Source organism: Electrona antarctica, assembly GCF_951216825.1.
Source record: "Electrona antarctica genome assembly, chromosome: 7".
NCBI lineage: Eukaryota > Metazoa > Chordata > Actinopteri > Myctophiformes > Myctophidae > Electrona > Electrona antarctica.
In genome coordinates this window covers 24,627,463-24,652,462 of record NC_136812.1, presented here as the reverse complement: position 1 = coordinate 24,652,462, position 25,000 = coordinate 24,627,463, and the positions used below count along the sequence as shown (strand labels likewise).

Sequence of the window (25,000 nt, the reverse complement as noted above, 5' to 3'; positions counted from 1 at the left end):
CTTATTGTTAATTAAACTTATTTTTAAACACCAGGCACATTCTCTTTTACTTTTGTCTCTCTTTTATCATTAGTATGCGATTCTTTTCTTTTTTGTTTTTGAGATTGGAATAAATTCCTATGTAGTGTCCTAACCTTTTTAGCAAGGACTCTTCTTGTATGACAGGGAGAGAGTCTAATCCTTAAATAAATCAATAGCAAACACAAACACAATATGGCAATAACGTTGATTAATTCGGTCTGAAAAGATAAACTCAACCTGTTGTCCTTGGAGATTGATCCTCCTGGTGTTGACTGGCCTTGACAGGATTAAAGTGGCTATTTACTTATTCATTTAGCTGATATTTGCTTTCGGTTTTGTAAAGCTCACCACCCAAGTGTGCCTTACGCCTTACGGCAGTGGTTTTCAACCCATCACATCAAGGCCCATTATTTATTCTGCATTTGAGCCACAGACCATTTGATGAGATTTAGCCTCTCAGACCATAGACTTAGAATATTTTGTTGTCGTTGGATAAGATTTTGTGCACAATTCCGTGTTGTATTGATGTGGTACGATAGGAGAGATAACAGGCGTTGATAAATAACAATTATTCTACATGCTCTAATTGTGTAGACTTATTGTAATTTAAGTAATGCAGATGTTAAACACTAATTTTACTCTTAAAAAAAAAAATGAGCGTAAAAACTAAAAATTTTACGCTCTCAAGAGTTAAAGATCTAATCAGGGTCCATTTGGTTTCCAACTCCATCATTTAGCTGAGGACCACCTGGAACCACCTTCGCGGACCACTGGTTGGAAAACCACTGCCTTACGGCATCAAGGTTGAGAGCCCCCATACCAGCTTGGGCATGTGCACGCACGCACGCACGCACGCACGCACGCACGCACGCACTACCCTGCAGGTTCTTCAAGGTCAGTCAGCCAGATACCTCTTAACCAGTCAACTCTGAGGTGATCTGAAGCTGTGGGTCAGCCAGCTAGCCGGCTAAAAGGCTGCCCGTCCATCCAGTCAGCCAGTCACATTCCTAGTCCTTCTACAGGCCCCTCTGCCCTGGTCCCCTGGCCCCTGGCCTCTGCTCTCATTAACACACAGTCTCCAAACACAAGCTGGCGGGGTCACAATAGACCAGGCTGATGAGTCTCTCAGAGACATTAGTCAGCGACTCGGCGGCTGGTCTCTCTTCAATAATTATATACAGTACCAGGAGATAGTAGCCTGTATGGATTTGGAGTTGATTACTGTAGCCGTGTAGCCGTCCATGCATTGGGAATGCATAATGTGCATAGTGTTGACTTGACACATACAGTAATTGTTGAAACGAGCATACAATACATGTTCATATACAGGATAGACACACAGCTCTCCACAATACATGTACAGTATGTGTGGAGTGTGCTGCACACTACAATACAATGCAGCACTTATTGCACATCAATGTAATAGTTTTCATTGATCTATCTCTCTTTCCTTTCCTTCTCCCTCTCTCTCTCTTTCTGTCTCTGTGTCTGACTCCATCTGTGTTATCATGGTGAAAGGTATTACAGATAACGAGGGTGTCCTGGCTTTCAACATGCGTGGGCCGTCACCTTCAATCTCCTGTTTTCTCTTTCTCTGTGCATTTTCAGCTCTCTCACCCTCTTTGTTTTTCATTTCCTGTGGTACCGTTAAATGAAATTGTTTTGTTTCATACTCCAGAATGGAGGTGGTCCCACAATGCGACTGAAATGTCTCAGAGTGACAAAGAAAGGGGGGGAGACAAACAGAGAAAATGAAGGAAAAGCAATGGATTGTTGTGGCTAATCAGATTTGAAATCTCAAGTCGAGAATACCACGGGGTCAGCCAGAGTTTCCAAGCACATTCATACTCTTTCTGATCACGTTTTGTGTGTGTAGAATATTTCTTAAAGGGGATTATCGTTGATATTTAACCAGAATCCTATCATGATATTCACAGTACAGTACACGGCACAGTGAGTTCTACTTATCGAAAGCTCGCTCTCAATGGCACTGGAAAATCAGTGATTTGTCGATCATGACACGTTGCAAATTGCAATGCGATCTAAAAAAAAAAAAAAAGTATTTCAGTAGCTACTTAAGTGCAACACTGCATAGCGGTGACTTTGTTGAGATTCACGCTGTTGAATAAGAAATGAGCAAAATCCTCAGATCTGCCCTTTCATGATTTATTCATCCTAACTACACAATGAGGAGGCATGAATCACACATTTGTGTGTGTGTGTGTGTGTGTGTGTGTGTGTGCGACTGTGCGTGTGTGTGTGCGTGTGCGCGCGTGCGGCCGGGCGGGCTTTTGTCGTCCTCCATTCATTACATACAAACGCTCCGCCTCCTGCCCGCACACGATTGGCCGCCGTTTGGCATGGCTCCTCTGACGAGGAAGATTAGGGGGAACAGAGAGAGAGAGAGAGCGTACATACTGAAAGAACGGGGGAGGTGCCAGTGCATGTGAACATATTGGCACACGGTAGCAAGGAAAGAAAGAATAACAACAGAGGCACAGGCAACATTTGAAGAGCAGAGTGTCCCGTTTGAAGACAACAGCCACAGAAGGGGGGTTGAGGGAGGGACTCCGTGTTTGGGATATTGGCCCACCCTGGCTGTTGAAGAGCACTCGGGGACCTCATCTACCAGCAGAGGGGAGTGGAAGATGACAAACAGTCTCACAGAGGCCACTTGTGTGCCTTCATTTCTGAGTGAGGAAGATATTTCTCCACACTTCTTCGCTTTTTATTGCCGTCAGCTGGGCCGGATGCTGTCCTCTTTGCAGGCTCTGGGATAAGTGGACGGGTGGAAGACAGAGAGATAGATAGAAAATAGAGGAGATGGCAATGACGAGATGATTGTTACATGTCACGGACATGTGTATGTTTGTGTTCGGTGGTGATTGTGGAGTGTGTTTGTTTGAGAGAGTGTACTAAGCTCTTGCCTCTAAACAAAAATGTGGGATCTCGTTGGCATGAAGATAGAGAGCCAGGTGCTCTGCTCTCGCTGTCTGTCAGGGAACTAGTGCTAGCAAACATATTTGTTTTATTACTAACATTTTTCCACCTTTGGATTCTCCCTGTCTGTCTCTCATAGCAGAAAACAAGAGATTAGGCGATAAAAACTGAAAGAACGTAGCCCTTGCCCCTTATTCCTAACAGGCTGTCTGGACGACTTCACCTCAGTCATCCATGCAAGCCGTGCCCGGAGGGGGAGCACACACATGTACATACACACACACACTGTCTCTCTTATTCAGAGACCGGCATCCTTCCTGAAAGGCACACTTGGCTGAAAACACTTTGGCACTTGCAGATTGTTAGTTCGTAGCCAGGTCGAGGCACTGTGCACACGTGTACGCAGTGGTGTGTGGGTTTAGTTTGTGTCCGGGAGCCGCTTTCAGTCAGGCTCTAATTAAGCCAGAAGGTTTCGGGCCTGTGCCCACTACCGTTGCCCCCCTTTCTGCTCCCCCACCATCCCCGCTTCCCTCCTCTCCATTCACCGCCTGAGGTCTCGTCATTAATTCCGATTGCAAACTGCCTGTGGACAATGGAGCGAGCAGAGACTCCTCTGGACTAGGTGGTGCGGAAGAAAAAGAAGAGAACGAGAGAAAAAGGGGGGGTGATTAGAATCAGATGAGAGCTGGGACTGTACACACTACCTCTGTAGAGAGAGGGAGGGAGGGAGGGAGTGGTTGTTGCCCAGTGCTGAACGGATGAATGAAGAGAGCAAACAGTGAGAGGAGCTGAGCTTGGGGACAACACGTGTTCTGCCGACAGAACGAGAGAGACGAGAACCGGGACAAGAGGACGATCTTCAGATCTACACCCTCCTGGTGTTCATACTATATGCCATGTGACGACGCAGTGTTCTGACCTGTAGCCAAGACTAGATGAATGCGTCACTTTCTGTCCTCTGCCTGTGGCGCCCTATCCTGTCTTTGTCAGAGTTTTGTGGGACAGACGGACGGACAGAGTGGCAGCTTCTGTGCATCTCATGCATATGGAATGTAGCGCCGCGACGCCACTGAGGGATAGCAAAGACGTAAGAATCTCTCAGAAGCCTTGGACTGTTCTGGTTTTAATGCTATCTCTGACTTAAGGAAGACCAGAAACTGGATGCTGTTGTAAGGAAAGGATGCAGTTGGACACAACAATAGTTTTCCTAAGCATGGCCGTTTGTTGACATCTAGAAAAGGGAAAGCAAGAAAGGACTATGAGGTAACTTCGCCTCATGTGGTCCAGCTGTCTGGAAAAGTGCCTGAAGTTGCACCTTGAAAACTTAGCCTTCGGAAGAGTGTCTGTCCATAGCCCTCACAGCCTTCACAAAAGGAGACATTTCTTGACTGCCTGACCATGGACGACTCTAGTATTCTGAGGCGCAGGGGACTGCAGGTAAGGTTGAGTTGAACCTTAAACCTTGTGGGTGACTGTGTGTAAAGGGTTAAAGGAAACTGTGGGAACACATCATTAAACTGTCTTCAGCGGTATGGTGTATTATGTGTTGCTTACTGTACTACATACTAACTGTATAGGCTAGAAATAACAGATCAGCCTTAGGTGCTCATTCGGATGTACAAACAGAGTTGGCAACTGCATGTACCAGAATGGGGGATTGTATGCATAGTTAACTTGCCTAGGGATGCCTAGATGGGCTTCAAAGTGTTCGGTAGGTCTTTGTATGTGCCGCATGCTCGTCTGATCACACCACTGTGACAGGTCCATCATTTATTCACACACATACTGTGTACACATCACACCGGCAAACAGATTCATCATCCCTATAATGTTTCTTGCTGGAATTTGGACAGTGCGTCAGCAGGCATGGACACACTCATCACAGCATGGACACACTCATCACAGTATACACACTCTCAACGACCCCATCTCGTTTCTTCATGCCGGATAGCATTGCTTGTTGACTGGCAGTGCAAAAACGCACGCACGCACGCACGCACGCAGGAGGGTTATCCTACCTCCCATTGTTTGCTCTTTGAGAGCCATATTATTTGAGGAGTACTTAACAAAAGTACTGCTTATTATTTAACGTAACCCCAGACGTACATACCGTAGATATACCCACTATTGTTAACACGTCTTTCAGTATTGGTGCCAAACATTCTTCATTGTTCAGTCTCTGTACACACACGCACCAACCCACCGACCCATGCACACACACACACACACACACACACACACACACACACACACACACACACACACACACACACACACACACACTGTCTGATTTAGTCATCTCAGGGGCTGGTGGGGAGAGGGAAGATGAGAATGGAGAATGTGGTGTCAGCACCATATCCCCTTCCTCCTCCCTGAACCAGAGCAATCAGAGACGAGGGGGAAGAGCCACATTTTGACTGGTTGTTAGGGATGTGTAATATCGTTCCACCTCAGATAACTCCTCTACTACGCTGTGTCGTCTGTCTGTCTCTCGCCCTCTCTCTCCATTTCACTCTGCTTTTCACACTTTCTCTTTCTCCTGTATGTCTTCATCTTTCACACCTTTTCTCTCCCCCTCCTCCCCTCTTGCTCTCAGTCTTCTCTCTCTCCACTGGTGACCTGCAGTGGTAAAATGAGGATAAAGGTTGGGAATTTGAACGATGGTGTTGACTGAGTGTTCTTTCTGCACATTTACAGTCTGCCTGCGTTCTGTATGGTGGAAAAAGTAGGCCTCAAATGAGGCCGTCTGGCACAGACAACCTGGATTTGCTTCTTTATTTTTGTCCTGGTGACTAGACACTACATCACTACCCGTTCCAATTACTACCCGTTCTAACCCTAACCCTGTATACCTCCATTTATGTTTAGTTGTCAGTCGTAGAAAGTGAATAACCATACATTACATTTGACTTGTTTTACATGCAATTACTGGATTTGATAACATTTTCAATCATACTTGATTCTCTCATGTCATTATTTGGACACACACACACACACACACACACACACACACACACACACACACACACACGCACACGCACACACAAAGGTAAAGTTGATATGTGAGAAAGTTGTGTCATGTAACAAGGCCACCCCATGAGACAGACTGAGAAACCAGAGATACCGAGTTGTACCTCACTGCCACTGTGGGGGGTGATGAGAGAGAGAGGTATCTTAAACTGCAGCCAGATAAACTGGAAAACTGAGTGTGTAACCAAATGGATACATTTGTACAACCTCAGAGTTTCAAATGGATAAATGAACACCATGGATTTTACTGTGTGTGTGTGTGTGTGTGTGTGTGTGTGTGTGTGTGTGTGTGTGTGTGTGTGTGTGTGTGTGTGTGTGTGTGTGTGTGTGTGTGTGTGTGTGTGTGTGTGTGTGTGTGTGTGTGTGTGTGTGTGTGTGTGTGTGTGTGTGTGTGTGTGTGTGTGTGTGTGTGTGTGTGTGTGTGTGTGTGTGTGTGAGCTCACCAAATGCGCTACAGTATATGCGCCAGCCTATGATTCTCTAAACCCCCTTTTGTACGGCTGGATGCCCACCACAAGCCTGCCCATCACACACAAATCAAACCTCCTGCTGTGCATTTGTGTGTGTGCGTTTGAACAAGAATATAAAAAAACATTATGTAAAAAAGTAATTATGTTCTTTTGAGGGGCGCTCTGCCCAGCTTTGTGTGTGTGCGTGTTTACCCCATAGTGATGATTTGATTGGCTGAGCCACGGCATTGAGGATAAAAAGTGAGGACAGAAAATTGAGGACGCCAACAGTGATTGGCCGGAATAGGATGATGTATGATGATAAGAGTGGCCCTCACTTCACACAGGTGTGATTCTATTCTTTAAAACCTGACGTTGTCAGTGTGATACCAATAATAACTTCAAGTATACCATTTTAACTCCATTGATCCAGGCAGGAACACAATCCATTGATTGATCATTAAAATAAACATGCGGTGAAAATGCACACGGGGCCACCCATCTGACCACTTAACATGGCAGCCGATGGCTAGGCCGTTAGCCGACAGGCTGCCGTGCTCATTCAGCTCATCTGTCCTCTTCTCCTGTACAAGGAGAATAGACACCATATAGCCTGGGGTGAGAGGTCAAGTAGACCTCCTCCTCCTTATACTAATGGCGGCAGTGACATGAGAATGGCTGCGGGACAGGGAGATCGATGGGACAGGGTGGGCTGATGCCATATGGCTTCGGGCTGCTTTTTAAGCTACTATAGGACCCACTACCCACTTGACCTCTGGATTGTTGTGAGGGTGGGAGAGACGAGGTGGGACAGATAGCAGCAAACATCCAGACCACATGTCTGGGTTGGGAGGGGGGGTGTTTCACCCATTACTACTCTAGGAGTGCAACAGTTTTCAATTTTTTTTCCTCTTTTTAACGTAATCTATGCCAGAAACCGAGAATCTCGGGTTTAGAGCTTAAACCCCCCTGTGCCAATCCCAAGAATCTCGGGTCTCGTTGATTTCTATTAATCCTGAATTAATACTATTACCCTATTTTAGCTTCCCGTCGTTAGGCAACGCTTGCTTCCATGGTGTGATGTCATCGAAATCCAAAAACTAGAGCGGTGCCCATTGGCCACTGGCCTACTTGGAACGATGCAAGTTGGAAATGCATGCCCCACGCAGTCATTATGTATGTGTCCTTTTTATGCCCATATGGAGTTCTTTGTCAGGCATTCCCAAATATGGAGTCTATGCATGCCTGGGCAGGGAGCCCTGGCCGAGGCCTTTTGTGGCGGTTCTGGACAACCGTGGGTCAGACCGACTCGACACCGGGCACTGCACTCCCTGTCGGGGTGTGGAACGTGTGTGCCGAATTTGAAGTCGGTGGGGTGAAGGGTTCTCGAGTTACGTGGATTTCAGACGTACACACGTACTTACAGTAACACAGAGACTTGGTGCATTATAGATAGTCTATCTGGTGCCCGGCTGTAGTGCTATCTGTTGTCGGTAACAATGGAGTTGGAGATCCATGCCCCACCCGGCTTTGCAATACCCGGTTGTACTTGTACCCATGTCAGAGTACCCGCTCCACCCATCTGTCTGTGTTCCTTTTATGCCCATATATGAGTTCTGTGTCAGGCAGGAATGCCCAAACATGGAGTGTCAGAACAGGCCAGCTCCATATATGGAGCCAGGGCAGGGGCCCTGTCCAGAGCCCCGGCAGAGAGGCCCGGTTCTGGACAAGCGTGGGTCAGACCGACTCGACACCATCACTGCACTCCCTGTGTGGGTGTGGAACGCGATGGGGCGAACGGTTCTCGAGTTACATGCATTACAGACGTACACATGTACGACGTACGTACAGGCAGACAGACAGAGACATGGTGCATTTATAGATAAGATAAGATATGAGGTGAAGGATGATGTTAGGAGATCATATAATAAGATAAAAAAATCATCGCGACGCATATTAGCGTTTGACACTAGCAAAGGTGATCCACTGTGGCACAAAAATGGCCAATCACTACTTCCGGTTCACGGAGCCGGTTCATTCAGATCCGGTGCATTGATATGATATGATATGATATAGTACTTTATTATTGGTTCGTCTTTCGGCCCAGCGGCCTTGTATGCAACACATATACACACATTTGACATAACACAAAAACAGAAATAACTAGAAAAAGTGCCCTTCTGGGCACAGGTCTCCACCAGGAGGATAGGACTGTGTGAGATGTTTGGCAAAATGTTTAGGAGTAATATAAACATGTTTTTTTGTTTGTTTGTTTTTTGCAACAATTTTCTTCATTTTGTTGAGGAAATGCAGAGCCAGATCACTCATCGGATCTCTGAGGATAGAATTCTGGATGAGCAGGACATGTGCAGCATTTTGAACGAAACGGGCCACTCCTGAAAACTTTGGAAGGCAATGTTAGCCAATTAGAATCTGATAAATCCAACAGACTCGTCTTGATCACATGACTACAGAGATCATATGTACCGATTTGCGTGAGATTTGGATGAAATCTGTGCGACTAACATAAGCAATGTGTTTAGCAGAAATCGGCCTCATGGTGGCGCTATAACCGGCAGATGTGGAGGGATGCAGGGACAATGTTTTTCAATGGCCTCTAGGGAGTGCGCATACATAAGTTGTATACAGATTGATGAAGTTATAGCTAAAAACAGGAATTGGCCTGTTATAGCGCCACCATGAGGTTGATTTGGAAAAGAATGAGTGGCATGTCGTCCTTGGCCTAGTGGAAATGTGTGTGTATAATTTTACGGAAATTGCACAGTGTGTTTGTGATTTGTGGCATTTTGTTCGAAACGGACCAATCATGTGAGCTTTGGAAGCCAATATTAGCCAATCAGGATGGAAGATGGGAAATTGTGCAGATCTGTGTTGATCACATGACTATGGAGATAGTGTATACCGAATTGTGTGATATATGGATAAAATGTGTACGAGTTATCTACAGAAATGTGTTTTGCCTAAATCGGCCTCATGGTGGCGCTATAACAGGCCGTTGAGGAATATTTGGGGCAGAGGTTCGTCGTTGGCATCCATGGAGTGTGTGTGCAAAGTTTGGCATGGATCGGGCCAACGGTACCGGAGATTAGCTGATCACGGACGGACGGAAGGAAGGAAGGAAGGACACACACACACACGGACGGAGTGCAAAACATACTCTCTCCCCATGCCTTCGGCCTGGTGGAGACAAAAATACAGCTACATACATAGAGACATAAGGGCACAGAGCAATGTCCACAGCTCAGTCTAGTCCTGGCCAAAAACCTGATTAAGCCTGATGGACAAAATACTTCTTCAGTCTGACCTTATTGTATGCTGGAACACCACATCTCTTTCCCGAAGGCAGGTTGCTGCCTTCAGGAAAGAGATACAAAACATGGCTAGTATTAGAGGTGATATTCCTTGCTAACCTTAGGATGCTGTTATCATACGTGGATGTATAGAGTCTCTGTTGGCACAGAGCGCTGGAGTCAATGGTGGCATGGAATCGGTTAAAATAAATTCACAAAATGGCAAAAATAAATAATACACAAGCTCAGGATGTGTGTGACATGTTGTGAGCCTGTAGATAAGCTATTTATATTATTTTTTACATGACACCGTTGTACGACAAACTTGGGGTTAAGTGGTTAGTCAGACTACCGATAATAGTTTTTTTTATCAATTTCGCTGGTATGTTTAGATAGTTTAGATACTGGCCTGATGAAGATCCTGTGAGATCGAAACGTTGTCTTACAATAAAGTAATTCCTTTGCCTAAAGATGGTGTGCGGGCCCTACCTCCTTCCATGATTACCTTTTTGGCCACTGTCGATGTGCGTGTAAATAGGTATGCTCTGAAAGCGTTTAGATAGTAGCACTCACGGAGCAATCTACAAGCTCAGAATTATCTTGAAGATCTGAGAGCAACCAAGTATGCACCATGCATAAATCTCTCTGTAGCACCACACTTACAGTAAGAGATAAATAGTCCACAAGTCACTGGAACAAGGGGACTAATATGTCTGTACTTTATGTCCTGAATAGGCCTCTTCAGCTGCCTGTGATTATGGTTTGTGGCTGAGGGAAAAGTACAAAGGGGATGGCGGCGGCGGTGGGGGTGGTGGTGGGGTGGTGGGGGGTTCTTAAACTCCTAATACCTCAAAGTGGTCCCCGAGGGGGTTAAACTGCACCACCCCTGTGCCACCCTTCTCTAAGTGGCACAGTCCAATTGAAAAGGGAATGGAAACCAACCTGACTCGCTCGTGTCTGTCCTTACATTTAGCTCTGTGTGAACAAGGCACATTAAGACAACAAAGAAATGTTAACTTACAGCCATCATGTTTTGTCACAGTACTGGTTGCGTCCCTGTTATTGTTCAGGGCAGCAATGGCCACCAAAAGTTAAATGACCATTTTGGATGTTACTGTGCATGCGCGTTTTCGTTCCCTTGGGTGAGCGAGGAACACACTGGTTAAGGATTAGACGTGGCATTCACGCAGGGATTTTCAGTAACAAAAGCCTGCCTGTGACTAACGGCGTATGCTAGCATCTGGATGCTCGCCCTGTGCTGACATGGTGTGTCTGGCTATGAGAGCACTCTGCTTCTCTCACACTCACTACACCACGGCTTATCAGCTCCCATCGCCTGCCGCCCTGGGACACGCTCAAATCCTCAGTCTTAATGGAAAGCCATAATCCAGAACTATATTCAATGAACAAAACTTCATTTGAATTTCAATCTGTATGTTATAGTACTGTGTCAATACAGTAAAACTAGTGGTTGGAGGTGGTCTCCGTAATCTTCCATTGAGACAGTGTAGTCAGGTAGGAGGACAGCTACAATTATTGTTGACAGTAGTACTGCTTGAAGCTCGTAAGAGCATTATCTCCCCAGGCCAAGTACCTGGGACCTACGTTCTAACAAATATAAGTTGCATTATTTATTTAATATAAAAAAATTAACAAAATAAAATAATGACAAATCTTTAAGACTATGTATACAATTATTTAATTCATAAAATTCCAAGAGGGATTCCAGTATTTTAGTAGCATTTTAAGAGTTTTAAGAATATTGTTAATCAATATTCTGGACACAATAATCGTGACATGAATCCTTCATATTTTCCCAGTAATCAAGGGTCCATTTGGTTACATTTGTACACTAGTTAAATGGATACACTTAGGATTATACTGTGTATTTTGTTCCTCCTCTCAAATGTCGCACAGACTCAATAATTGGCATAGCCTGCGAGTCCCTGTTGGCCCTCTCTTCATCTCATATCTATGCTTGAATTAGTTTATTTTACTCAGTGTGTTGGTTGAGAACATCTGTCTTGTTGCTCAATCCATCATGAGCCTACCGATGTGTTCTATTGAAGCCAGGTTCCCAGGCTGAGACTATTACGTAGTTGGGTCTATGTGAGAAAGATTAGCACAATTTAAAACACGATCACGTCCAAACTCGAGGCTTTGTTCAGCTGCAAACTATTGGATGTTTTTGCCGTTAAATACATTACACTAACTGAGTAAGCACAGGTTCCTTCCCCAACAAATTAGGTTTCTAGTATGTGTTGTTTTCGTGTAATTAGAAAAATGTGCTCAGTGCAGACCTCTGCCAAAGCAGCAGCTTGTCCATAAATTATTGTGGTGCCATACACACTTCCCTTTTGGGAGAATGTTCTGATTCATATTTAAAAAATAAAACAATATTCCATCATAAATACTACATAAAGACAAGTGTAGAATAGCATAATCATCATAAACATAATGGCCCGGGGGGTGGGGGGGGGGTCGACTGCATGATCAGTGGCTCCGAACTGCATGAGTCTGATGACCACAGGAAGCCTCCTTACCCATTTTGGGCGGGAACCCATTTTGGTGTTAGCATTATGTTATGCTTTAGCTATTGAAAAATAGCAGATCTACAAGCTCATAGCGCAGGTGGGTCTGCTATTTTTGAAAAATCGAAGAACGACTGACATGGAAACATAGCTTTTTCAGAAAACTGTCAGGATATAGAAGACATTTTTAGAATCTGATCTCAGGTCAAAATGGGTTAAGCCAATTGTGAAATACTGTAACTGGCCTGGGGGTGGTCGACCAGCCCAGTCTGATTAGATAACACCCCATAAGGTGCCCTTCGGCCAGCCCAGTCTGATTGGATGACACCCCATAAGGTGCCCTTCGGCAAAGTTTAAACTTTCGTTCGTTGAAACTTTTGGAGATATCCTGCTAACAGACAAACAAACAAATGTAATGGGGTGAAATCATAACCCTGGATGCTTTATAACAACTGTAAGTAAATCAAAAGTGGCAAAACAAAAACAAATGATTAAAAACACAGTTCCCTGGCGGCGGATATTTAATTTATGGAAATGTGGTTAGTGTGTCTAAATATATGTGTGTCACAGCAAAGTGAAATATTACTTTAAAAGACCCTGGGAAAACAAGCATTCATGTGCAATGAGACATTAGCCCCAAGGATGGAAAAACAACAGAACATCCTTTGATCATCCCAACAAAATACTGAGAGCCTCATTATCTACATTTCTGTGTGCAAGAGGTGAAATATGCAATTACGTTGAGCCAGATACATTATTAATAATTGAGACGAGGATTTCTTTTAAATAATCTTTTAATTTGTCCTTGAATAGTTGGGGCGATTTATTCCAGACTGAAGTTCTGAACACACATGACACACATGCCACCACTCGTGTAACAGGCTGCTCTTGTGTCACTGATGGGGTTAAGACCATGTCTGGCTGCATGACAGCTATCACTGACCCTTTCAATGGTTGGCAAGCAGGGAGAGGGGTAACACCTCTCGTACGGATGAAACAAATGGAAGACAAAACATAAGTCTGCAAAAAAAATGAAGGAGAGTTGAGCTACATGTAGGATCTTGAGTGGAGAGACGGAGACATGAGCATCAGGAGCCAGAGGGCATCTCTCTGCCTCCGTCTACTCTGTCTCCATCAGCCCTGGCTACCTAAATGTTTCTCTTGCTTGACTGACTCTGAGGATGAGGGTTCTGGGGGGAGAGGGGGGTGTTGGCAGACTAGCATGGCTGGTAAATTGTGCCTGCAGGGCAGACAGGGGTGGAGGGAGAAAGAGATGGGGTGGGTGGTTGGAACATGAGGGAGAAGGGTTTGGGGAAGGAGGGTTGTTTTTTAAGTAGTCCCGACCAATGCCAGATTGTTTTGGTCGGACCTGAGGGTCCTAGAACATAGATTACCATAGATTTGACTGCTATTTTGTCTACTATTTAACTACTATTTAACTTAAAGTTGTAGTGAAATGAAAAATAAGTTTTTTACACTTTTAGACCATATCCGTGGTCATCATATGGGCATACCTAACAATGAATGCCAAAAAATGGGCAAATTAAAAATTTTGTGTTTTTATATCAAAAGTCCATACAAATCTTTTTTTAATTACTTCCTGAAAACGAAAACGTGCTGCGTGATGACGTGTCGAGGCCCACATCAATAAAAGCCAATAAAAATGATTTGTTTGATTCCCATATCTGCGTGTCCGTCAGAACACAGGTGCTACTGATTACAGAAATCCTCCGTTTTAAAGATGACATCCAGACAGTGTATTACTCGTTTTCAACCGAATCACGCTAAAATATGTATATAGGTTGTGTACAGGTTACAAAAACATCCCTGGCTTTTCTGCCATCTCTCTGTCACTTTGTAAACAAACCTCTGTGCATGAGACGGACGTATTAGGACCCATAGCCTGGAGGGATGCAACGCTCTGATTGGTTCAGAAACTTCAGAGCCAGCGTTTCCAGCATAGACGAGCTGAAACTTCAAAATAAAATGCCCACCATTTCCGTTTCACTAGATCTTTAAAATAACAAAAATAAAGAATTTACCATATTGAACTTAATTGTATTAACTCATACATAGCTAAATGGCAGTAGCAATAGTTCAGCACAGGCTAACAGATTTGTTCTATTTTTTTAGAAAACAAAAGTAAAAAAATAAGATTTTTCTTTCTTTTTTCAATGTTAATTAAGCTCCATGCAAAAATGTTTGAAAAACCACCTGATATCGATCTGGCTGACTCAACTGTGATTGCCGGTACTGATTAGGGATATGAATGACTTAATATTTTTGGGATTCGATGTGTCAGAGCAGCAAGTGTCAGCAAGTTCATAGAAAACCTATGATAGAGTCATGGAGAGGTTTTACTGGCAGATCTTGATAGCAAGTAATTACGTTACCATTGACAGCCAGTTGACAGTCGACAGTACTTGCGCGCTCTGCTTGCACACTAGTAGGCCATTTATGGCCTACTTGTGTGCAGTAGGCACTCGACAGAGTGCAGTTCTAGTTAAAAAAAAATATTTTGCTGTGTTGTCAGTGAGAGGGGACAGGCTAATTATCGGTCCAGCCATTATATTGGTCTTGCACTATTTTTAAGATCTTGGTAGAAGAAAGTGAGAGCAGGAACTTCGTGCCTAAACCTCTCAATATGCACACTGTCAGTCACTGTCGTCCAGAGCCAATGTGGCACTCTAACAAACACACACATTGTAATGATAATAGACAAAAAGTGAGTCCAGCTGGTTGATTCCACATGGCATTAGCCATTAACCATCCATTGGTCCGTGACAGAACGGTCCAGTCTGACTGCTTCCGTGTGGTAAACATTGACCTAAGACGGTACCTAATTTTCACTCACCAAGCCCTAGTGTCATGTCAGGCTGTGTGATATTTTGCAGAAGTTTTCCGGAGGACGTGGAGATTTTAGCCTAAGTTAGGTGGTCCTATAGCCTACAATACCATAGGCTAGGATTTCTACCTCACAACAGAATGTACCCTGCCACTGTTTCATTTTTGCATCTTCAACCCCTGTGTAATTGAATGCGACAGTTTGGCTGGAGCCAGACAGTAACATTGTCAGTCTCCTGTGCTGGTCCCCATTGGTCACCTGCGTCTTGCAGTGTGGTGAACCTTTCGGGCAGCCGTGGCCACTTTGCTGGCTGATTTGTTCTGTGAATCAAGGCGGTATAGCAATGTCCCGGCACAGTGTTATAGTGACGGCATCCCCCTGTCTTGTGTGTAGGGCCTGTAATGACCAGTATAAATCATACTGGGACATACTAGAGGCCATGTTGAAAATGATAGCCCACTTTTATTACCCTCAAGCTCTCACATGTTACATCTCACAATATATGGAGGTCACACTCTCTCTCTTGCCATCTTTATTTGTGTATGAAGTACAGTATGTAGTCTTTACTTTCTTTTGAACATTCACTCTTTCTCGCTCTCTTTAGCCTTTGCTCCTTTGGCCTGTATGTTTCCCTCCATTGGTGTGTTTTCTTATAGCAGAGCTAAGTTTCAGAGGGGTCCTTGTGTCTCTCAGGATGATGGAGCGACCCTCCACCTAAATGTAATCCCTGGCCATGGTGGACCGGGCATTCAGGGTGCTCTTTGTCTCAGCCTTAGTAAAATATTAATAAACCAGAGGTGCCCGGGCTGACGGGGGGCAGGGCTCACTTGTCTCCCTGTGGTTTCAGCCCCCCCCCTCACCCCCTTTCCCCCTTTCCCCCCTTCTCAGGCTTTCAGAATCCCAATGGCTTGAGGTAATCTCGTCTTCAGGCAGAGAAAGCATGTCAAAGCAAAATGGGGCCTTATTCATCGAGGAATTCTTGAGAGATATGTTTTATCGTGCACACGACTGCTCTCGTCGTGTGTGTGTGTCTGGGGGGACGACGATGACAATACAGAGGCAGAAAAATGGGCCCCAAACCTAATTCACCATTTAAAATGCAAGGAAACAGACTTAAATATCCTCCTTAACATCCAGACCTCCTGTTAGGTGTTAATAGAAATGGAGCGCTCTCCTGTGGTGCTTCCTCTTGGAGTGTGTGTGACAGATGGAGAAGTGAGGACCGGGACAGGAAGTGTCTGGCAGCTAGACGTTCAGTCAGCTGCTACAGCCTGAGGTTGAATATTATTAAGGAGACCACTGAGACTACCCTTGAACCCGAGGGGGTGACACACACACACACACACACACACACACACACACACACACACACACACACACACACACACACACACGGTGTAGCACCTAGAAAGACAATATGATGAGCTGTGTGTGTACATTTGTGCGAGACGTAAACTTCTATTTTCATGCTATTTAATGTGGCTGCTATTGATTTGTCAGACCCACCACCACCTTCAGTACTCTCTACTTTATTTTTGTTTTTAAATACTGTTTTTATTAGGCATTTTGTAGTTTTGAAATAACTTCAGAATATAATTGACAGATAAGCAGTATAAAACAAAAAACAATAACAGTGACAGATAAATTCCACATAAGTTCCAGATGAATACAAATAAAAATGGTATATAAATGCGATAAACAAGAAAATGAAAAACAAAAACAAAACGAAGACAACAGGACAGACACTTGCTCTCAAACTCTCCCAGCACAAATTGTGCCCTCTTAACTCTTTGAGAGTTTCAAGGATTTCTATATAGTTTTTAGACTTCTCTATGGCAGAATGGCGTTTTTGAATGATTTATTGAAAATTCTCTGCTGTGAATGTGTGACAACGAAAGACCTTCAGAGAAAGCTTGGCTTGTCTGCTTCCAGGAAAAAAATGAACTGAGTTGATAAAATGTTTAGTTGTGGTGTTGGAAGCCATTTAAAAGAGCCTGCATTTACACTGGGTAGTGTTTCTAGGACAACAAAAAAAGTTATGACCGGTTGAAGTTTTATTTTCTAAATAACTTTTTTTCTGCTGGGCGTACATAGCCATGCAATATCTCATTTTAAAGGGTGAGTTGTCTAGTTCAATTAAAATAAAATAAAAAGTTTCTCACATGTACCACTGTAGATATTTTGCCATCTATAAATAGCATGGTCAGTCATGATCAATCTGACCTATCCAGCTAAAAGTCCCCCTAGCTCTGAAATGGAACATCATATAAACTCAATTATTTTTTGGGGTAAAATTAGACATTCTAACGCACATTTTGATATATACCATGTTTACATAGTCTTACCAGTACCGTGTCTATTCATGCATGTATCTCAAAAACCTGTTGTGAAGAAACAGTTTTGATAAAAAACTCATCCAAGGACATTGTTTTGATATGACTTTGTGCCCATGATATGTATCAAAATATAGACTTGAATGTATACTGTATTATAACAAAAAAATTGGGTTCTTACCATCTACCGTTACAGAGTAAATCACAGTTGAAACTCGCTTAGTCAAACCATAAACCTCAGACTAGTGAACAAAATAGCCATGACAGGTCTAACTCATTGTAAAAGCTTGTCTTTTATTTTTTATGACTACTAACATAATACAATTATAATAAATATTACAGAAAATAAATAGGCCTACATACAAAACAGTTGTCCCCAAACTCCCCAGTGTCCCCAAACCACTGCATTCCAGTTGTTCTTGACGGTGTGTGTGTGTGTAGGCTAAATTAAAAAAAAACAACAACTGAAATGAATGAATGCATCCGGTTCAGTGTCGGAGAACTCCATCGCAGTCTTGACTCTTCGTCTTCATCATCATCATCATCATCATCATCATCATCATCATCATCCTCCTCCTCCGATGCCAGTTCTAAATATATAAAAATAAACATTTAGCTGTAGTCAGCCCGGCCAATAGCCAGTTGGGGGGGGGGGGGGGGACGTAGGCTATCTGACATCATCGTCATCATCATCATCACACGGAGACACACTAAACAATGTACAATCATGATTGTATACAATATACAATGAATGCAATTATCATGCAAGCTCAGACGTCAATGAAACGTCATACAGATCTTATATAATACGCTACTGTTAGCTTCACTCCCCGTCCCCCCTCCGATCCTTGTAGCAACGTCATCATAACCACGCGTTGCTTCAGTAAACGATGCATGTTTGTTCTCCGTCTTTGTAGACAGTAAATAAAAGGAGCGAACATTACTCTAAAGATCAGATCGCCTATAAGGCACGCTACAATATAAAATACTTGTACTGCCATGCGTGCATGCCTGCTACGATACATTTGTACTGCACCAACCAACCGATCGACACCAACCCCCCCCTCCAGCCCTTAGCCAGCACCAATGCACCGACCAACACCATTAGCCAGCACCTTCGGTGCTGGCTAATGGCTGGGGGCCATCGTGGTGAGTCATTCTGGCGTCATGATCTGACTAGTAGTAGTAATTATCCAAGCATCTATTTGTAGCGATCATCTTATGATTTCTGATCACTATAGAAGGGCATTTTCTACAATAAGATTACCTCAAAACATTCCGGGTTGATCGTCTTCTTCAATGGTTTCCCGGTATAGCTCATCGGACGACGATGGGGAGACAATGAAAAAAGGAGGGAGGGAGCAGCGAGTCTCGCTGTAAGCACTGGACCAGGGCTACTCCGCCTGGAGAAGGCGACTGGGACGCGTATGGATCAATACTACTACCACAAAACTAGCTCAAATAAATAGTACTGCTTTCAACTTTTTCTGCTAGAAAATCGCTCGGGCGAGACGGCAAACAGGCAAAACAATGAAAACTATGAAGACTCCCTCTGCCCCCACTGTTTACAGGGGGTGGGACCAGCTTCCAATGGCAACACGTACACGTGTGTCACGTGACACGGGTTTTCTGGGTAATGTAGTTGGAATATAAGCTCAGGAATTTAAACAGCGCTTCGGAGCATATTAATATGTTTAGATTCATCAAAAACTGTGAAGACGCCAATTGGCGTCATTGATCATTTACGGAATTCTGATGAAGACGCCAATTGGCGTCTTTCATCTTCTAAGGGTTAAGGGATATATACCAAATGAATTACAGACATAATGGAAACATAATTCTTTTGAAATGAAAAAAAGGAAAGAATAAACACTCAACTCGGCAAAATCATTATTTTTAATGTTCTAGATAAGAACTTGATCAACATCGACAACATTTGCCTTTTGTATCCTGACCTCCATTCACCTCTCTTTCTCTCTCGTATCAAAGATTAGTTTGTTCACTCATTCGCACATCCTATGAACCCAGGGAGGCGTGGTATATAACCGGTTCAACATCAACACTTTGTTCCTCTCTGCGCAGGGTGCGAAGAGAGGTCAGAAGAGAGTCTGTCTCTCACCAGAGCTTCCACTGCTCTGAATGCAATGCACTCATACCCCCGTATCTTGCTGCTAAATCGATAGGCTCGCCCGGCTGCTATTAAGCCGAGCAATAACTCGTGACCGAGTGCAACGCTACTGCTATGGACACACCAGCTGCTGCTGATCAAGAGCCAGGAAAGTGAACTGTCTACTTGTGTCTGTTCAGCGGTTTTCAGGCTGTACAGTGAACGTGGAATTTCGTAAAAGTTTGTTTTATGTTTGGCTATTTGTTAGAGACACGCAGAGAGAGAGAGAGAGAGAAAAGACTGACAAATAATGTGTTCATGGGATGATCTCTATGGGGTGGTTGTCGGTAGGGATACATCCAATCAACGTTTATCAACTTGTTGCGAACGCAGTGAGCATTTACTATGAGACCCAGCAGATCACGTCTGTGTGTGTGTGTGTCTGTGTGTGTGTCTGTGTGTGTGTCACGCTGTAACACCACCCGCCCACCACCAGAGGGCGCAGCTGTATCACACACAAAAACACACACACACACACACATGCACGCACACACACACACACACACACGCACGCACGCACGCACGCACACACACACAAAAAACTTAAGTTAAAAAAAAACTTAACTTAAAAAAAACTTAACTTAAAAAAAAAAATTACAAAGGAAAACGCACACACAAAAAACTTAACTTAAAAAAAAACTTAACTTAAAAAAAAACTTAACTTAAAAAAAAAAAACTTAAAGGAAAAACGCACACACAAAAAACTTAACTTAAAAAAAAAATTAACTTAAAAAAAGACTTAACTTAAAAAAAAAACTTCAAAAAGAAAAACGCACACACACACAAAAAAAATTAACTTAAAAAAAAACTTAAAGAAAAAACTTTAAAAAAAAAAACCTAAAAAAGAAACACGCACGCACGCACACATACACACACAAGAAATAACTTTAAAAAACATTTAATTTAAAAAAACTTAACTTAAAAAAACCCTTAAAAAGTACGTAATTTATTCTAATTGTTGTTATTGCAATTTACGAGCTGCGTTCGCTTCCCGCGTTTGCGCGTCTTACTTGTAATGTCAGTAATGTGCCATGGCTATTTTGTTATCATAAAGTAGTCAGTTAACTTAAGTTGTTTTTTCAGTACATACAGTAACATACTGTATGATATAGGGAACTATATATATATATAGTTCAGTTTCCTAATACTCATTCTCATCACATTTGTGAGGATGTTCAAGCTTGTGTGTCGTGTGAGGATATTCATGATTATCCCGGTAAAGGAAATTCACCACAACAAAGTTTCTTGGTGTTTCTATTGCAATAAAACAGTGGTTTTCAACCAGTGGTCCGGGGACCACCAGTGGTCCTTGAGAGGATTCCAGGTGGTCCCCAGCTAAATGATGGAGAGTTGGTAACGCTTTTACGCTCTCAAGAGTTAAATTATTGTTAAACATCTGAATTACTTAATTTACAAGAAGTCTACACAATTAGACAATGTAGATGAATTTGATCAATGTTTGCCTGTTATCTCTCCTAAATACAGCATGGAATTGTGGACAAAAACAAAAAATAATCTTTCGTTTTGGGTCTGAGAAACCTCATCAAATGATGGTCCGTGGCTCAAATGCAGAATAAATAGTGAGCCCTGGTATCATAATTGTTGAAAACCACTGCAATAAAAGGACGTATCCTCCCATCTATAGTATGATATTAATAGGTTTAATTAATTAAACATGGAGACAAAATGTGTCTTGGCACTCACAATTTAACATAAGTTATTTCATTTGTTTGTTTTTTGTGTGGCTTTCGCCTTTATTCTTTATAGAGGGACAGACAGTAGGCTGACAGGAAATGGGGAGAGAGATGGGGGAAGACATGCAGTAATGTCCGTCGGGATCGGGAGTCGAACCCGCGGCACACTACCAGACTGGACTACCAGCCAGGGTGCCTGGACCGCTGAGCTATGGCCCAGACCATACGTTATTATTGATCAGTAGCTAAGTGTAAAATAGTTTGAACCAGTGCTGATTATTTCGTTAGGACCCGCTACAGTGGTGTTCGATACGAACTTAACCGGGATGTGGAAACCTCTACTTCAATGCTCTACGAGTTGCTTAGCCATTAGCCAGTTATTCTGTCTCATCTAGAAGACTCGTACCCAAGGTAATACAAGCCATTCAAGGTATATGGGTTGTAAAGCCAGATACCTTGATTCGTATATGTTGACCTGTTGGAGATACCGCGTGCGTTGCCTGGAATCAGGTTTAGAAGCCATGGGAGCCGCCTTTTATGCTGTGCAAGTCTAGTGTTACGATGATGTCACCACAGTGTATATCCATCTTTGGAGTTTCTACATTAATCTGATGCTGGATATCGCTGTTGTCTCCATATATGGGACTATGGGTTATCCCATATATGGAACTCTAAGTGAAAGCCTTCGCAACACTAAGCTTTATTGTTATTTATAGTTATAATTGATTGGAATAACATTATTTATAGTTGTCTGTCCCCATTTCCCAAATAAGAACGTTTTTGCTCAGTTTGTGCTGAGAACTGGTATAACGTAAACCTCTATAGTACAGTCTATAATGTAAATATTACAGTATGTCCCTGCAATCAGTTAGTTTGACTTCTATCTCAAGTTCAACACCACACACTGTCCTCCTTTGATTATTCAAGACCTTCTCTGCATGGCTCCACCATCGTCCTCTGTTCTGTTCTGCTCTCCCCGCCTCCATCTCTTCTTTTCATCGCCTGATTGAAGGCAGATACCGCTGATCAAAGAGAAAAAGACTGCAGGGTGGCAAGACTGTTGCCAGCCCCCACAACCCACGTTACGCTTTTAGAGAGCAGGAACATGAGGAAAATCAGGAAATGGAGGAGGAAAGAGAGCAAAAGAGAGATGTACTAACACTCCTGAAATCATCTAGTAACGTCCAGCTAGTGAAAGCAGACCAAGTGATTGGTACAAAAAGTGCTTCTCCTTTTGTGTGCTTGCACTGCGTTGTTGACACATATCAATACTATCTTTCTGAATCCGAGATCCAGAGGGCTTCCTTTCTCCAACTGCGTGGAAACTTAATTACTTGTCTTCTTCCTCGCTCACGTTCTCAAGCCATGCAGGATTTAAGCAACAGTTCATGGACATGCACGCTTTGCACATTGCATGAGTCATAGAGGGGATGTGCCTCTCTGCCAATGCTTTCACCCCATCAATGTTATTACCCACCCTCTCTCTTATCTATCTTTTATCATCCACACACTGTAAAATCATGTTAATTTCACTCTGAAGGTGTGAAAATGGAATCAGGTTGTCCATTTAACTCATAAAATGTAATAACAGTTTATAAATGTTTTAGTTTAAATTAACACCAGATTTGACTGTACACCCATACAGACTGTCTGACTCAGTTAAACCCTTTTGCTGGTACTGTACCTAATCTCAAACATGTTTATGTAACTTATCTGTTTTGGAATGCGGCACCAGTCTGCTGACTAATTACCTATGGAGCATTGCGTTGCGTCAACAACTCTGCAGTTTCAACCCGATGTGTTTGCCCTGAGGATCGTCAGAGGAGCCGGTCATTATTTACCAATAGGAACAACAGATCGTGTGGCAGATGTTGCTGGAATGCATTCTGGGAGAAGCATTTCCTGACTCAAATATTTAGCCTTCCGTCAACTTGGGTGGCTTTACAATTTACTATGCAACACAGTCAAATTGGACGCAGGGCCATGACATCACACAGGAAGGCATTGTCAGAGATGATATGAGGACGTGTGTGCATGCATGGGTGTCTGGAGAATGGGACTGGGTGGAAGTATGTATCAGTGTCAGCCAGCTGACCACTTGGCTATGCACTGTGCTATTTTGACTGCATCTCATCGCTGCTCTGTTCTTGTTTGTCTGTCGATTCTACTTGATTTTAACCTTTGCAATCCATTTTTAGACTTGGCATTGAAAATGATGAGACACACAGGTATTATAACAGGCATGCACAGAGGAGAGTGTTTCATATCTGTTCAAACATCTGTTAATTGGCGCCTAAGGTGTACTTACCTGTTCCAGGCCAGAGGTATTTTGACAGCTGTCTTCCATTCTTCCACTGACCCTTCCAGGGCACTGAGTCACACAGAGTGGAACAGATAGACACTTGCTAACAAGCATCAGTTCCAGTTAATATCATCTTCTCCCTGACACCTCTTCCATCTGGTCTCCTCTCCTACACTGTACAATCTTCAGGACTCACAGTTGTAGCATTTCTGTAGTGCCTTTATCCATCACATTGAATCTAAGTCCGTTGTACAGTAAATGGGACAAAACTAATCGGAGATTAAGATCAAAGCACCAGGTGTAGCTTTGTTATCGGCTGTTCTAACCCCTACACTGTACATTGAATTTAGATGCCACTAGATGTTTCAGTAGGTGGAGGACCAGGAGGTCCAGGAAATTGTATAGGGCTTTGGAATGGATATTTAGCAAGTAAATCAATGTTGTTCACTTCACACACACTTCACTTTAGATATTGGAGATATATCCTATGCATTGGAGCCTCAGATATCTTTATTATTCATACTACTCCCTCTGTATTTCTCTCTTCATTGTTCAAGGAAGTATACAGTAATTCATGCAGTCAAGTACCAAGACATGCTGCAGTAGTTATCCAGTTATTGATTGTCCTGTCCATTACCGTAGACTTGTTAGATGTTAAGCCAGCCCAGAACATAATGCCACAGAACAAGTTAAACACAGCTTAGAATGCTTAGCTGGACTTTGGCTGCTGGCAGCCTCTCTTGTTGTTTGTTCTAGAAAGAGTGCAGGGTGGATGGATAGATGGATACAGAGAGAGAGAGAGAGAGAGAGAGAGCATGTGGGAACAGGGGTCCTGTTGTGTACTTTCTCTCCCTCTTCTATAGGGACCAACTCTCAGCCCTCTCCCTCTCTCTTTCTCTCTGCCCCCACCTTCCATTGGATTAGCCAATTAGAAATGAGCAGTGAGCTCATGTGGTAACCCAAGCGACTGCTAGGAGAATAATGTGAGCTCATCAACTGAAAGAGAGAGAGAGATGGCTCTATCAGACATGCTTAACATTAGTTCAACTGAACTGACAAACCTTAGTTTTGACCACTAGATGCCTCAATGTTGTCAGACGTACCACCAGAACACACACAGTGCAGACTGCATGGTCATATGCCTGATTGTCTCCACCAGGCCGAAGGCATGGGGAGAGAGTATGTTTTGCACTCCGTCCGTGTGTGTGTGTGTGTGTGTGTGTGTCCGTCCGTGTGTCCGTCCGTGTGTGTGTCCTTCCGTCCGTCCGTTACCAGCTAATCTCCGGCACCGTTAACCCGGTCGATGCCAAACTTTGCACACACGCTCCCTGGATGCCAAAGATGAACCTCTGCCCCACATTTTCCAGAACGGCCTGT

At 43.4% G+C, this 25,000-nt stretch overlaps 1 protein-coding gene across 8 annotated transcripts in view; it reads left to right on the top strand.

Annotated features, from left to right (window-relative positions):
* The window catches only part of mast2 (microtubule associated serine/threonine kinase 2), a 197,673-nt gene that overhangs the window by 73,115 nt on the left and 99,558 nt on the right, over positions 1-25,000 (top strand). Inside the window, exon 1 of one of the 8 annotated variants that reach the window (XM_079506004.1) lies at positions 4,305-4,398. The exons of the other annotated variants lie outside the window; for them this stretch is intronic. Within the exon in view, the coding sequence (XP_079362130.1) occupies positions 4,360-4,398 (39 nt within the window). The 5' untranslated portion in view covers positions 4,305-4,359. Of the gene's footprint in view, positions 1-4,304; positions 4,399-25,000 lie in introns of those variants that run through there. 8 annotated transcript variants of the gene reach the window in all.